This window comes from Mastigoproctus giganteus, chromosome 4, assembly GCF_048544385.1.
Source record: "Mastigoproctus giganteus isolate SK-2022 chromosome 4, ASM4854438v1, whole genome shotgun sequence".
NCBI lineage: Eukaryota > Metazoa > Arthropoda > Arachnida > Uropygi > Thelyphonidae > Mastigoproctus > Mastigoproctus giganteus.
Genome location: NC_143578.1, coordinates 143525527 through 143540147, shown reverse-complemented (window position 1 = coordinate 143540147; position 14621 = coordinate 143525527). Strand labels below are relative to the sequence as shown.

At 40.7% G+C, this 14621-nt stretch overlaps 1 protein-coding gene across 1 annotated transcript in view; it reads left to right on the top strand.

The window, feature by feature from the left end:
* The window catches only part of Orc1 (origin recognition complex subunit 1), a 699813-nt gene that overhangs the window by 388016 nt on the left and 297176 nt on the right, over positions 1-14621 (top strand). The window contains exon 9 of the mRNA XM_090372377.1: positions 6256-6427. Within this exon, the coding sequence (XP_090228503.1) occupies positions 6256-6427 (172 nt within the window). The remainder of the gene's footprint in view (positions 1-6255; positions 6428-14621) is intronic.

The window sequence follows — 14621 nt, the reverse complement described above, 5'->3', positions numbered from 1 at the left end:
AACACGATCGAAAGCCTTTGAGATGTCGAGAGCAATTACTTGTGTTTCACCTAACCTTTCCTTTGAATTAGTCCATAAATGGGTAACATAAGCCAGAATATCACCAGTGGATCGACACTGACGGAATCCATACTGGCGATCGTTGATCAGAGGGAAGGTTTCTAGGTAGTTTAAGAGTTGGCGGTTAATTGATTTCTCCATTACTTTAGAAAGAGTAGAAGTAATTGCAATAGGACGATAATTGGATGGGAGGGATTTGTCACCTTTTTTAGCAACTGCCTGGATATGAGCAAATTTCCAAGCAGAAGGAAAAACACCTTTGGAATAAGAAAGTGAAAAAAGGCGGCAAAGAATAGGATTAATTTCAGGAGCACGGGTTTTGAGAAGAAGTGGAGAAATGCCATCGGGACCTAGAGCTTTCTTAGCATCAAGATTCATCAAAATCCTTCTGACATCCTTTTGACGGAAGACCACAGGAGGCATTGAATGGAGCATGTTTGGAATGGTGGGAGGTGTTTTACCAAGATCATTAATTCATGAGTTGGAAGAAAAATGTTATGCTAGCAGGTCAGCTTTATCCTTGGCTGAAGTGATAACAGAACCATCTGGCTTGGACAGAGGTGGGAGCAGAGATGGGCAAAAGTTGCGGCCAATAGCTTTAGTAAGAGACCAGATTGCTCGGCTACCATTAGGACAAGAAGCAAGGTTTCTACTCTTAGCCTGTTCAAACTCTAGTTTGGACTCATTAATAACTGCTTTACAATTGTTGCGAGCTTTGGTGTAGGCAGAAAATGAAACTGTAGAATTAGAAAGAAGCCAATTACGATATGCAACATTCTTCTCTTGAACAGACTTAGGACATTTATTGAAAAACCAGGGTTTAGATAAAGGACGAGATTTTAAAGTGGAGTGCGGGATAAGGGATTTCATTTCTGTAAGAATAATTTCACTGACACGATCTGAGCAAACGTTGACATCAGAAGTTTTGAAACAGTAATCCAGGTCATCAGACAGAAACATTCTTGCAGGTCATCCCATTTTGCATTCTTGTAATGCCAAACAACATGAGGTTGGGAATAGCCATGAGATAAAGGTTCCATTGGAGAAGAGACAATCACCAAGTTGTAATCTGAAGTGCCTAATGGATCTCTCACTTCGACCGTGTACTTAGAAGGGTTGTTTGTGAGAAAAAGATCAAGCGTATTGGCTGTATGATTAGGAATGTCCGGTATTCTTGTAGATAAATGAACAATCTGTGCTAGGTCATTAGTGATTGCTAAAGCCTCAGCATCTCGACCTGCTGGGTCGGTGTGACTAGAAAACGGAAGCCAGCTGGAGTTGTGAACATTAAAATCACCAAGGAAAATTACCTCACTGTTAGGAAAGTTGGACTGAAGAAAGTCAAATTGCAAAGAGAAGAAGTCAAAGAGCTCCAGGTGGTTAGTGGAGTTGGGAGAATGGTAGAGACAACAGATGAATTTGACACAATGAGGTAGAGAGATTTTAAGCCAGTGAAGATCAAAGAGAGGAGATTCCAAATTGCCAAGTCTCTGACAGGGAATATCAGAACGGACATATGCACAAGTACCACCTTTGAGGCAAAAGGAATCATACAGCGAATATTTGGGCATCTGAGATGAGCAGTAGTTGAATCAACCGATAACTGAGATTCTGTCAGAAAAAGTACATGGGGTTTGGCAGACTGCAAGTGAAAATGGACATCGTTGAGATTAGAATTGAGACCACGTATATTTGTGAAATGAATTAGGAAGTGCTTGGGAGGTTTAGGTCTTTTTGCAGATAAGCTTGCTCTATTACTTTGACAATTCATGGTGTATTCAGTAGTAAGAAAAAGTGGATGGGACATGCTGTATGAAGTAATGAAATTTCTGGATATGGCGTACACATGGTAAGAATATATCCAGATCCTTGACATAACGTGGCCTCGGCAATGCTCCCCGCATACACACTACTCGGACTCCCTCCAGTCACTATCTGGCAGAGTAGAGGTAGCAAGATTATACACTAGCTGATCTGGAAGCCTCCTAGAGAGTTACCAATAGGTTCGGTCTGTTGTACTAACTATCATCTGGCATGCGAACACCGTTTTAGAGCTGTACCCTCGAAATGTAAGGAATATTGGATCTCACCACAATGTTCGTCATAACCTCAAAAGTCATCAATCATACTGCATGATGGAAGAGATAGGGAAGGGTTGACCGGAACTTAGCTCTAGAGACTAAACATGGGTTCCACCACTTCAAGCCTACAATAAGCAAAGTGGTGGTATTTCACCGGTTGATGAGAGACATCTACCACCTAGTACTGCCTGGTAACATAGAGGGGCGGCGTTCCTCCATGTGGTGTGGGCGCCACACCTCGACCCCTGCTTACGTTGATTCACACCTGAGTGGTCACCCACCATGTACTTGTGCATGGAGGTTATACCCATGATTACTAACAGTCCCACCATCGTGAAAGTGCAAGCAGAGGATTTAGCTGTCACAGACCGTCCGGATTTCGCCGAAATTCGGTCCACTTGACTTGATTGTCACCCGAATATCAGTTCTATCAGCGTTTTAGACTCCCAGTAGCAAGTACAGCTTGTCTGTCATATCTGAGAGAATGTCTGTGACAACCTCAAGGACCAAATTTTGGCTGATGCTTAATTAGCATCAGCCAAAAAAAAAATTTTTTTTTTTTTTTCCCTTTCAGTACACACCCATCCAATCGCTCCAAAGTTTTTTCCAGCAATCAACCACCAGCTGGCTAAAGGTAAACTTCTGCACATTTATCCTACAACTATCTCACCTCAATTTGAATTTATGTCCTTTCAGGTGATTATTCTGAGGAACAGGAAGAATCCCATCAGAATTGAGCATGCTCAAACCATTCAAGGCTTTATACACCTCAATCAGATCACGTCGCAGGTGCCTAGTCTCCAGACACTGTAATTTCCAAAACTTAAGCCTTTCTTCGTAAGAGCAACCCTTTGTTCCCTTGACTAATCTTGATGCCCTTCTCTGTACTCGTTCCAACAACTCTACATCCTTCATAAAATGAGGCCTCCAGACCTGTATACAGTACTCAATGTATGGCTTGTCCATTGCCTTATACAACAGGATAATCATCTCTTTATCCCGGCTAGCAAAATTCTTCTGTATCATTGACAAAGCCCCCTTGAACTGCTCTGCCAAGAAAACTTCATATCCCACTGCACAATTAGCCTGAGGTTCTTTTCATTCTCTACCAATGTCAGTGTAGTACCACACAGTTGATACATAACTTTGGGGTTACTTCACCTCATATGGAGTACTTTACATTTGTCAATTAAACTTCAATTGCCGCCTCTCAGCCCACCTGCTCAACTTTTCTAGATCCTGTTGCAGCAGCATATTGTCATTAGTGTCATTAACAACCCTGCCAACCTTAGTATCATCTGTAAACTTGGACATTAAGCCTGATGTAACATCATAAATATCATTAATAAGTACAGAAAACAATGGACCCAATACGGAACCGTGGAGGACTCTACTAATAACATTAGTCCACGAAGGGCAGTGTCCATTCATTACCACACTGTCTTCTCCCACTCAACCATCCCGTTATCCCTAGCAACAATTTGACTCCAATGGCACAGTACTCCAATTTGTGCAACACTCTTCCATGTGCAACAGTATCAAAAGCATTTCTAAGATCCAAATATATGATATAAAAATTATTCTTTGCATCCAGTTCCTTTCTGACCATATCATAGTATCCAATCAGATTGTTCAGACAAGACTTCCCTTAACAAACCTGCTGTGTCCAAGCTATAACCGAAGAGCTATAACATGTCTAGATGTTCCTGCAATGCTTCTTTAACAGTGTCTCCTTTAAGTTCCCTGGAACAGAAGTTAAACTAACAGGTCTGTAATTACCTGTTGCCCTTTGATCCTCATTTGTGGATTGGGGTCACATTTGCACATTTCAAGTCCATGGGTACCTCCCCTGAGTGCAACGGAGCTCTTATAATTATAGTTAAGGGTTTGCTTATTTCCTTTGCTGCCTCCTCTAATATAACTGGATAGATTCCATCCACCCCAAGTTCTTATGTTTAACTTCAACAATGGCTCCTCTACTTTACTCTCAGTTATTTAGCTTAATGCCAGAATTTAATACACTTGGCATTCCCCTCCATGAATAACCCCTCATGTGTGAATGTAGATGCAAAATATTAATTTAGTTTGTTAGCTATCTGAGCAGGATCATCAACAATTGAACCATCAATATCAAGTGAGCCAATCTGAGTCATTCCCTTCCTTCTAGGGTTTACATAAGTAAAGAACTCTTTGCATCCTTTGCTAAAGATTTCTCGTAATCTGCCCAACCTCCTTTTGTGACTTGGTTACTGACCAGCTTATGTCTTTCATAGGCTTCCGTTTCACCTGTTAATTTATATTTATCCCACGCATTTTTCTTCACTGCCACATGTCTAATTAGTTCATCTGACATCTATTTAGGCCTAATCTTGAACAGTATTTCTTAATTGGTATGAAAAGTCTAGTTGCTTTCAAAATTAATCCTCTCAATGCTTCCCATTTTGAATTTTCTGTTGGTAACATCATCAGTAGGTCCCACTGTATAGAATTTAAATACTGTCTCAGACCATCGTAGTCGCCTTTATGAAAGCAAAATCCTTTCCCTTTACCCCTGATGATAGTTACCGCTTTGAGTAAATCCCACTTCAGCACACAGTGACCACTACCACCTAGTGGTTCCTTTAACTGCAGATTCTTAATGCATGAAGAATCACTACTGATAATCACATCAAAAGTATTATTCCCCCTAGTTGCTTCCCAAACATGCTGCTGTAGAAAACAATCATCCAATAAATCCACAAAAGCCTTGCTAGTGTGTCAGTGTCCAACCCACAAGTTCCAGTCAATATCTGGGAAATTTAAATTCCCTATTATAAGACTCTGATTTACTGGCTCACTCTATTTCTCTAAACATTGTTTATTTTACTCATCAGAGTCATTAGGCCTCTAATACACTCCTACTCTCAATTTTGCTTTCCCAGTGCTTATGTCACACCAAACTGCACTGTCCACCCATGGCGACTGGCTGTCCTTCCTTGGATTTTATGCTGTTTCTTAGCAAATAGCATAATCCCTCCTCCCTTTCTATTCTGTCTATCCTTCCTATACACATTGTACTCCCCAAATTCCAGTTCTGCATTCCTTATATCTGTGTGACATCACGTCTCTGTTATCCCAACAATATCTGCGTTTGATGTTTTGACCAACACCTCAAATTCATCAATTTATTTACCAAACTCCTAGCATTGGTGTACATGCAAGTATACACGCACCTGTTCATATTCTTAGGTACCCTAACACAGCCCATGTATTTACTTGTTCTGCAATGACTCCCAGCAGTCTCTGGAATCCCCTGCACCTTGTTTTCCAGGCTGATGCTTATTCCAATAGAAACAGTGCAAGAATCATTTTCTCCTCTGCCAGCAGCCACTGTTAATCTATTAGCCCGTGTATCCCCCCAAGCTAGCAGTTTTCTGATCCACCTAACACTGCCTTGATAGCATCAGCAAATATTCTTGCACCCTTTCTATTTAAGTGTATCCCATCCCTGTAGAAGCAGTCTCTCCTGTTAAGAAGTACAGACCATGCTGAGAAAAATTCTACCCCTTGAGCCTTGCACAGTCTCTCCAGGGCCAAATTGGTTGACAAAGCTCTCATCATATATTCCCTCCTATTATGTCTGGGCACACACAAAGACATTTCCCTTGGCAATATCATGTCCCGTTCCTGATTTATCCACAAACATCAAATAAGCAGTGCATTTCAAAAGACTGTGATTCAGAGGACAATATATATGTACTGTATTATTTTCTTCTTTTGGCACATTATATTTATCCAGCTTATGCACCATTAAATATCCTTTGCACATTCTCTCCGTCATATTGGAAATTATTTTTTCTATAATAAAATTACTGGTATATAAAATTATTTGGCTCATAAGAAATGATTGCATGGTGCCATAGCAACTATATTCTTACCTTAATTTTATATATATATTACTTTTTGAATAATCAGTGTATGTCTTTTAAATGTTTGTCTTTATCCCTTTTATTTTATGATTTAATATTAATTTTATACCAGTGTAAGAATTTTTTTATAATGTCATGTGTGCTTCAACTTTACATTTCAACTTTTTTGTATTTCATTTAAAGTTATTAATGATAGAATTTTATAGTTGCATGTACATATCAGGAATGCCTGGATCAGGAAAGACTGCAACTGTTCTTGAAGTAGTTCGGTATCTTAAAAAAGCCAGAGAAAATGGCAGTCTTCCAGCATTTCAGTTTATAGACATCAACGCCATGAAAATGTCAAATCCCCACCAGTTCTATGTACAGCTCTTAGAGGTAACAAAAATTAGAAATTGTATTGATTAGTAATTGTGTATGAATTCCATAACACACTGGACTCAATTAAATGTAACTTAATAAAATTAAATGTAAAAAAAAAGTGTAAATGGAACTGAAAATAGACAATTAATTGTAAAAGTAGTTAAACCAGAGTTAGATTTTAGCTTAAATAAAATAAATTTAATATGTGAACTGTGGAAAATCATATTTTGACATTTAGTGTGCATTTATTATGATTAAGAAAACAATAATTTATCAAATGTTAAATAAACCAAATGACAACTGATACACGCGATTTACAGTAGTGTCTATTGTCCTTACAGTTCATGGGAGAGAGCAGCATGAGCAGTAACAGGCTCATTTTCCGTTATGCTCATTAGTTGATTCACAGGATCTCCAAGTGTTGATGAAGGATATGCTGTCTTTGCATGTGAAGAAAGAAGGCTTTTCCTTGGACACACTGTTTGAATGTACATAAGAGTATTCCTTACTGGGAGCACCAGTGTAGTTTCACTTCCATCTAGACAGTTGCGATCGGTTGTAACAGTTTGTCAAGAGATGATGGTACCACATCTCCTGAGGTTATCATTCCCTGTTTTAGTTAAGGAGTTTGGTGATTGGCAGATGCAGCTGACAGTTCACGGTCTATGGGGTGTGTGGAGCCAAGTATCCTATATCTATATCATCGGTTGACAGCAAATTTCTGAAAGTTGGCATGGATTTGTCCGAGCATCTGGTATGGTAAGAAATGATCTGATAGGTGGCGGCATGAATGAAGAGGTCAGATAGTCAGCGTGGCTCTGAGCTGGACAGGTGGAAACTTCCAGCCACAGAGATCACAGAATGGAGATGTGATGAGACTTCTTAACATCTTTACTAATGATTACCAGTCTTTTTTTCATCAATGAGAGAGGACAGCCTGGGGATTCCCAGAGTCTAGGCCATTTCATTTGTGTGAACATGCGGTGGTAACCTGTGCTTGTAGGTTACCCAATTGAGGAGCCAATATTCCGCTGCCTAGATAGGTTTTCTGATAGTAGGTGTTACTGATGCCAAGATTTCAGCTGCATAAATTAGTGGGGAGTATATAATGGTACTGACATATTTTGTTGCTGTGATCCTGTGTGAGTCATAATGCAGGTGTTGTTTCACTCTCCATTTCAGGTATGCTGCAAGACTGATGAGTTTGTCATTGTGCTGGTTGAATCTCAGTTTTGTGTCAAAGACAAACCCCCAAATCCAAATGATATGGAACAGCCGGGATGGAAACTCCACTGATGTTGGGTGAGATAGTTATTGTTTCTTTCTTCAGGGAGTACAGCATGCAGTTTGACTTTGCTGGGTTAATGTTGAGGCCATATTGTTTAAGAGTACATAAGAGTATTCCTCACTGGGAGCACCAGTGTAGTTTCACTTCCATCTTTCTTATGATTAAGAAAACAATAATTTATCAAATGTTAAATAAACCAAATGACAACTGATAGACACGATTTACAGTAGTGTCTATTGTCCTTACAGTTCATGAGAGAGAGCAGCATGAGCAGTAACAGGCTCATTTTCTGTTATGCTCATTAGTTGATTCACAGGATCTCCAAGTGTTGATGAAGGATATGCTGTCTTTGCATGTGAAGAAAGAAGGCTTTTCACTTGGATGGCGGCACCTCCGTAGCCAGGTGGGAAGGAGCAACAATGCGTTACACACGCTTCTTGATTAGATGGGGGTTCAAGCCCGTCACCACCAAATACGGAGGATGCGGAGAGGTCAGGGAATGACCACCGCATATCCCGGAGCAATATGGTCTTAGTTGCTAATGCTCCTAAAAACGAAATAACAACAACAACACTTGGATGGTGGTCAGTATTTTAAGATCATCCATATAAGACAATACATCTGGTCTCTGGCTTATAAAAGGAGGTAATGGCAGTAAATAGGAGGCCAGAGAAGACTCCCCCTTGTGGTACTCCTGTAGATATTTGCTTGGTGTAGTTTTTTTTTTGAATAATGGAGTATGATCATGGTGAGCTGTAGTGGGCTCGCAAGAGCCATTATTACTTTTTTTTTTTAAATTTGCGAGCCCATTGTTGAGACAATAATTTATTTTACAAATGAAATCCTGAATGCAATTATTGAGTATCCAGAGCCGAAACTACAGTGGGGTGTGCGGGACCCCATTCCCAGCATTTTAATGGCGCAATCGATCAGTTATGTATTTTAAAATTGCTTCATTTTTGATTTAATTACAGTCAGACCTCTGTTCAACAAATTCTTTATAGCGAATTTTTTTGATTCCCCTTGGTAATTACATTTAAAATAGTTTCCGTTGAACAAAGAAAATTTCCAAGTAATGAACGGATTGGGAGAGAAACTTTGTATGCATTGTTCTCGCCTCTGGCCTTTCGGCAATTTAGGCAATTAGAAAGCACGAATTAAGGGTGAAGTGGATTACCATTTCACAACGTTAGTGGTTTCCATAAAACCTATGCAGTCACATACCAAGAAGTTGCACTCGTCAATCTGCTTTCCATAGCCAGTCACAGGATTAAGAAGATTACCGACACAGATGATAGCCTCTGGTCAACCTGTGTTGTGGTTCCCCTTTACTCTGACAAATGGGCATATGTTTGTCAGGGAAGTGAGTGATCCATGCCTTCCAGTAAATTTCTCACGTCTCTGTTTACTTGGTCACAGTAGCTGAATATTTGTGTGATTCTGACATTTTGCACAATATTCAAAGAACTAGCGACAGTAGCAACGTAGAGGAGAGGGGATTGAGGCAACTAAGATAAATAACTTTACGAAGATGAAATGTTGGCAGATGTTTGAAACTTTGTTGAGCTTTTCATATGTAGAAAATGTTCTAAAATATAATGGCATACAGGCAATAATTAAAAAAAAATAAACTATTACCATCTCCAAAAAGTGGCGCGAATTAGCATTAGCATTAGCATTAGTAGAGGCATTTGATGCAAGAAAGCAAGCTTATGCAGCATCAGCCAAAAAAACAAAAAAAAACAAAAAAAAAAAACCCACTTCCACTTCACCCCTCTGTTCGTTCAAAATACCTGTCCAGCTGAGCCTTAAACTTATTTAGGCTATCAACCTCCACCACAAGGGATGGAAGTCTGTTCCACCAACCAACCACCCGCTGGCTAAAGGCAAATTTCCGCACGTCTATCCTACATCTGTCTTTCCTCAATTTGAATTTATGCCCTCTCAGGTGATTTTTCTGAGCTAGAGGAAGAATCCCATCAGCATTGAGCATGCTTAAACCATTCAAGGCTTTATACACCTCTATCAGATCACCTCGCTGGTGCCTAGTCTCCAGACACTGTAATTTGCAAAACTTAAGCCTTTCTTCATAAGAGCACCCCTTTGTTCCATTCACTAATCTTGTTGCCCTTCTCTGTACTCGTTCCAGCAGCTCTACATCCTTCTTAAAATGAGGCCTCCAGACCTGTATACAGTACTCTAGGTGTGGCCTGACCATTGCCTTATACAATGGAATAATCACCTCCTTATCCCTGCTGGAAAAATTCCTGTATATCATTGACAATACTCCATGAGCTACTCTTGCAGCCCGCCTGCACTGCTCAGAGAACTTCATATCTGCCTGCACAACCACCCCCAAGTCCCTTTCATTCTCTACCACTGTCAGTGTAGTACCACAGAGTTGATACGTTGCTCTGGGGTTGCTGTTTCCCATGTGTAGTACTTTACATTTGTCAATGTTAAACTTCATTTGCCACCTCTCACCCCATCTGCTCAACCTTTCCAGATCCTGTTGCAGCAGCATAGTGTCAGTAGTGTCCTTGACAACCCTGCCAACCTTTGTATCGTCTGCAAACTTGGACATTAAGCTTGATATACCATCATCAATATCATTTATAAATACAGAAAACAATAATGGACCCAACACTGAGCCCTGAGGGACTCCACTAATAACATTAGTCCACGATGAGCAGTGTCCATTGATTACCACTCTCTGTCTTCTCCCCCTCAACCACCCCTTTATCCATAGCAGCAATTTGCCTCCAATGTCACACTGCTCCAATTTGTGTAGCAGTCTTCCATGTGCAACAGTATCAAAAGCCTTTCTAAGATCCAAGTATATAATATCAAAGTTATTCCCTGCATCCAGTTCTTTTGTGACTGCATCATAGTATCCAATCAAGTTGGTCAGGCAAGACTTCCCCTTAACAAAACCATGCTGTGTCTGAGCTATAGCTGAAGTCTTGTCTAAATGATCCTGCAGTGCTTCTTTAACCAGTGCCTCCATTAATTTTCCTGGAACAGAAGTTAAGCTCACAGGTCTATAATTACTTGTGTCAGCCTTTGATCCTCCTTTGTGAATTGGGGTCACATTTGCACATTTCCAGTCTATGGGTACCTCCCCTGAGTCCAAGGAAGCTCTCATAATTATGGCTAAGGGTTTGCTTACTTCCTTTGCTGCCTCCTTTAATATAACTGGATAGATCCGATCCGCCCCGGGTGCCTTTCTTGTGTTTATCTTCAACAGTTTCTCCTCCACTTTACTCCCAGTTATTTCAAGATTTTGTAGCTTACTGCTAGAGTTGAATACACCTCTGGCATTCCCCTTGCTGTATAACTCCTCATGTGTGAATGTCGATGCAAAATATTCATTTAGTTTGTTAGCTACCTGAGCAGGATCATCAACAGTTGACCCATCAATATCAAGTGGACCAATCTGATTCATCCCCTTCCTTCTAGAGTTTACATAAGTAAAGAACTCTTTGCTGTTTTTCTTTGCATCCCTTGCCAAGGATTTCTCGTAATCTGCCTTCGCCTGCCTAACCTCCTTTGTAAATTGGTTGCATATCAACTTGTATCTATCATAGGCTTCTGTGTCATGTGTTAATTTGTAAGTATCCCATGCTTTTTCTTCTCTGCCATATGCCTCATTAGTTCATCTGACATCCATTTTGGCCTAAACCTTGAACAATATTTCTTAGTTGGTATGTAAAGCCTAGTAGCTTCCAAGATAAGTTCTTTGAATGCTTCCCATTTTGAATTTGCTGTTGGTAACATCATCAGTTGGTCCCACTGTATAGAATTTAAATACTGTCTCAGTCCATCGTAGTCGCCTTTACGGAAGCAATAACCCTTCCCTTTACCCCTAATGGTAATTACCTCTTTGAGTAAATCCCACTTCAGCACACTGTGATCACTGCCACCTAGTGGTTCATTTATCTGCAGATTCTTAATGCATGAAGAATCACTGCTGATAATCAAATCAAGAGTATTACTCCCTCTAGTTGCCTCCCGAACATGCTGATGTAGAAAACAATCATCCAATAAATCCACAAAAGCCCTGCTAGTGCGTGAGTAACCAGCCCCCAAATTCCAGTCAATATCTGGGAAATTAAAATCTCCCATTATAAGACTCTCTGATTTACTGGCCCACTCTATTTCCCTGTACAGTTCCTTATTATACTCATCAGAGTCATTAGGCCTATAGCACACTCCTACTCTCAATTTTGATCTCCCAATGCTTATGTCACACCAAACTGACTCAACACTGCACTGTCCAGCGATGTCGACTGGCTTCACTTCCTTGGTTTTTATGTGTTTCTTAACTAATAGCATAACCCCTCCCCCCTTCCTATCCTGTCTATCCTTTCTGTAGACGTTGTACTCCCAAAATTGCAGTTCTGCATCCCTTATATCTGTGTGACACCACGTCTCTGATATCCCAACAATATCTGCCTTTGATGTTTTGAGCAATACCTCAAATTCATCAAATTTATTTACTAAACTCCTAGCATTGGTGTACACACAAGTATACCTGCACCTGTTTCTATTCTTAGCTACCCTAACACAACCCATGTGTTTACTTGTACCGCAATGGCTCCCAGCAGTCTCTGAAATACCATGCATCTTGTTTTTCAGGCTTCTGCTCATTCTATAGAAGCAGTGCAAGAATCTCTTTCACCTCTGCCAGTGGCTACTGTCAATCTATTGGTCTTTGTCTCCCCCCAAGCTAGCAGGTTTCCGACCCACCTAACACTGCCTCGATAGCATCAATACGTCATATCCCGTACTAGATAGTGTTAGCTTAGTGTAGAATACAGTATTATCGATTAATCAGTAAAATTTATTAATCTTGTTAAACTTCATTATCAATTAAAGTACTTTTTTAACTAAATACATATAACCACTTAGATTTTACAAACGTAACATTATTAATTAATACATAACTTGATACGGAAGTTATATAACGAAACTCAGAGATAATACTCGATACTGAAAAAAAAAATACACACACACTGCATTGGGATACAAGTTTAGGGTTATAATTTTGTACTGAAGTTGAATCGAAATCATGACTCAGACCACAGCAGCAAAGCAAAAGGCTCAAGCTAATGGGAGTGCTGAGGCTCAGGGGAATACTGGGGGGGGAGTTGCCCTCTGAATCACAGCCTTTTAAAATGCACTGCTTCCTTGATGTTTGTGGAGCAATCAGGAATGGGACATGATATTGACAAAGGGAATGTCCTTGTGTGTGCACGATGTAAGGAGTGTGAGGAAATCAGACAACTCAGCGTTGTTATGGGCCTATATGAGAGCTTGAAAGACAGAGTGGATGCCCTCGAAGGATCTAAATTGAGGGGCCCAACAAGCTCTCAGCTGCCCACATCAACACCAGAGCTTGCACTTGAACATCATGCAAAACAGTGGCAACCCCCAAGGCAGAATACGCTGGTCCCACAGGAACTAGTAGTTGTCGGTGCCTGTTTTCAGGGAAACAGAGAACATATTGTGTAAAAAGGATAGGTGGAACAGCACAAGTGTATGTGTCCCAGGGTCAAAGGTTGATGACGTAGAGCAGATATCATCTTTTAAGGGCACAAAAGGTGATATTGTTGTAAAAGTTGGCACTAATGATATTAAAAGCAGGAGACCAGAGGAATTACTTAACAAGTACAGGTCAATGTTGGGAAAAAAAAAAAAAAAAAAAAAAAAAAAAAAGCCGTGAATTAGGGCTGAACCCAAAACTGTCTGCAACTCCGTCCAGACACAATAGGAGGGAGTACGTGATGAGAGTTTTGTCGATCAATTCGGACCTGTGGAGATTGTTAACAGAAGAGACCGCATCCACAGGAATGAGACACACTCCAACAGAGAGGGTGCAAAAACACTTGCTGATTCCATCAAGGCAGTGCCAGGTGGCTCGGAAAACCGCCAGCCTTGGGGGGCCACACGGACTAATAGGTAAACAGCAGCCACTGGCAGAGGCGAAAGCGACCCCCGCACCGCCCCCACCGGAATGAGCAGCAGCTTGGAAAACAAAATGCAGGGGACTTCAGAGACTGCTGTGAGCCACTACGGCACAAGGAAACACATGGGCCGTGCTAGGGCAGCCAAGAACAGGAACAGTTGAACATACACTTGCATGCACACCAACGCCGGGAGCCCGGCAAATCAACCCGATGAATCTGAGGCGCTGGTCAAAACATCAAAGGCAGACACCGTTGGGATACCAGAGACGTGGCGTCACACAGACACAAGGAACGCAGAACTGGAACTCGGAGAGCACAATGCGTACAGGAAGGATAGCCGGGGAGGAGGGGTATGCTATCAGTTAAGAAACACACAAAATCCAAGGAAGTGCAGCCAGTCGACATCGCTGGACAGCGCAGCGCCGAGCCAGCCCGGCGCGACACAAGCACCGGGAAACCAAAATTGGGAGCAGGAGCGCGTCATAAGACCAACGACTCCAATACGAACAATAAAAAACTGTTCAGGGAAACATTAAGGATGATTGCTAAAGAACATGTGGAAACTATAACGATCAGTTGTGTGTTCAGGCCACGATGGGCAGTTGTGGCTTGCGGACAACAATTTCAGATTGGAGGAATTATCACACTTTGTTTAAACATTTTGAATCAGAAGTTAAATATTTCAGATTATTAAATCGACTTTTAAATTTGGAATTTCTTAAAAATTTAGCACTAATGATCGACATCCTACAGGAGCTCTCTTACTATTCAGAAGCCTTACAGAATCACAATGGTAAAAGCATATAAATTAATTAGTAATTCGAACTATCAATGCTATTGCTAATTTGAAAAATTCTGAAGGAAATTATGAAGCTAAAATTGAGTGCATGTTGAAGTGGAAAGAATTTGAAGGAATCAAAAGTAAAAAAAATTACCCGTGACAAGTTATTAA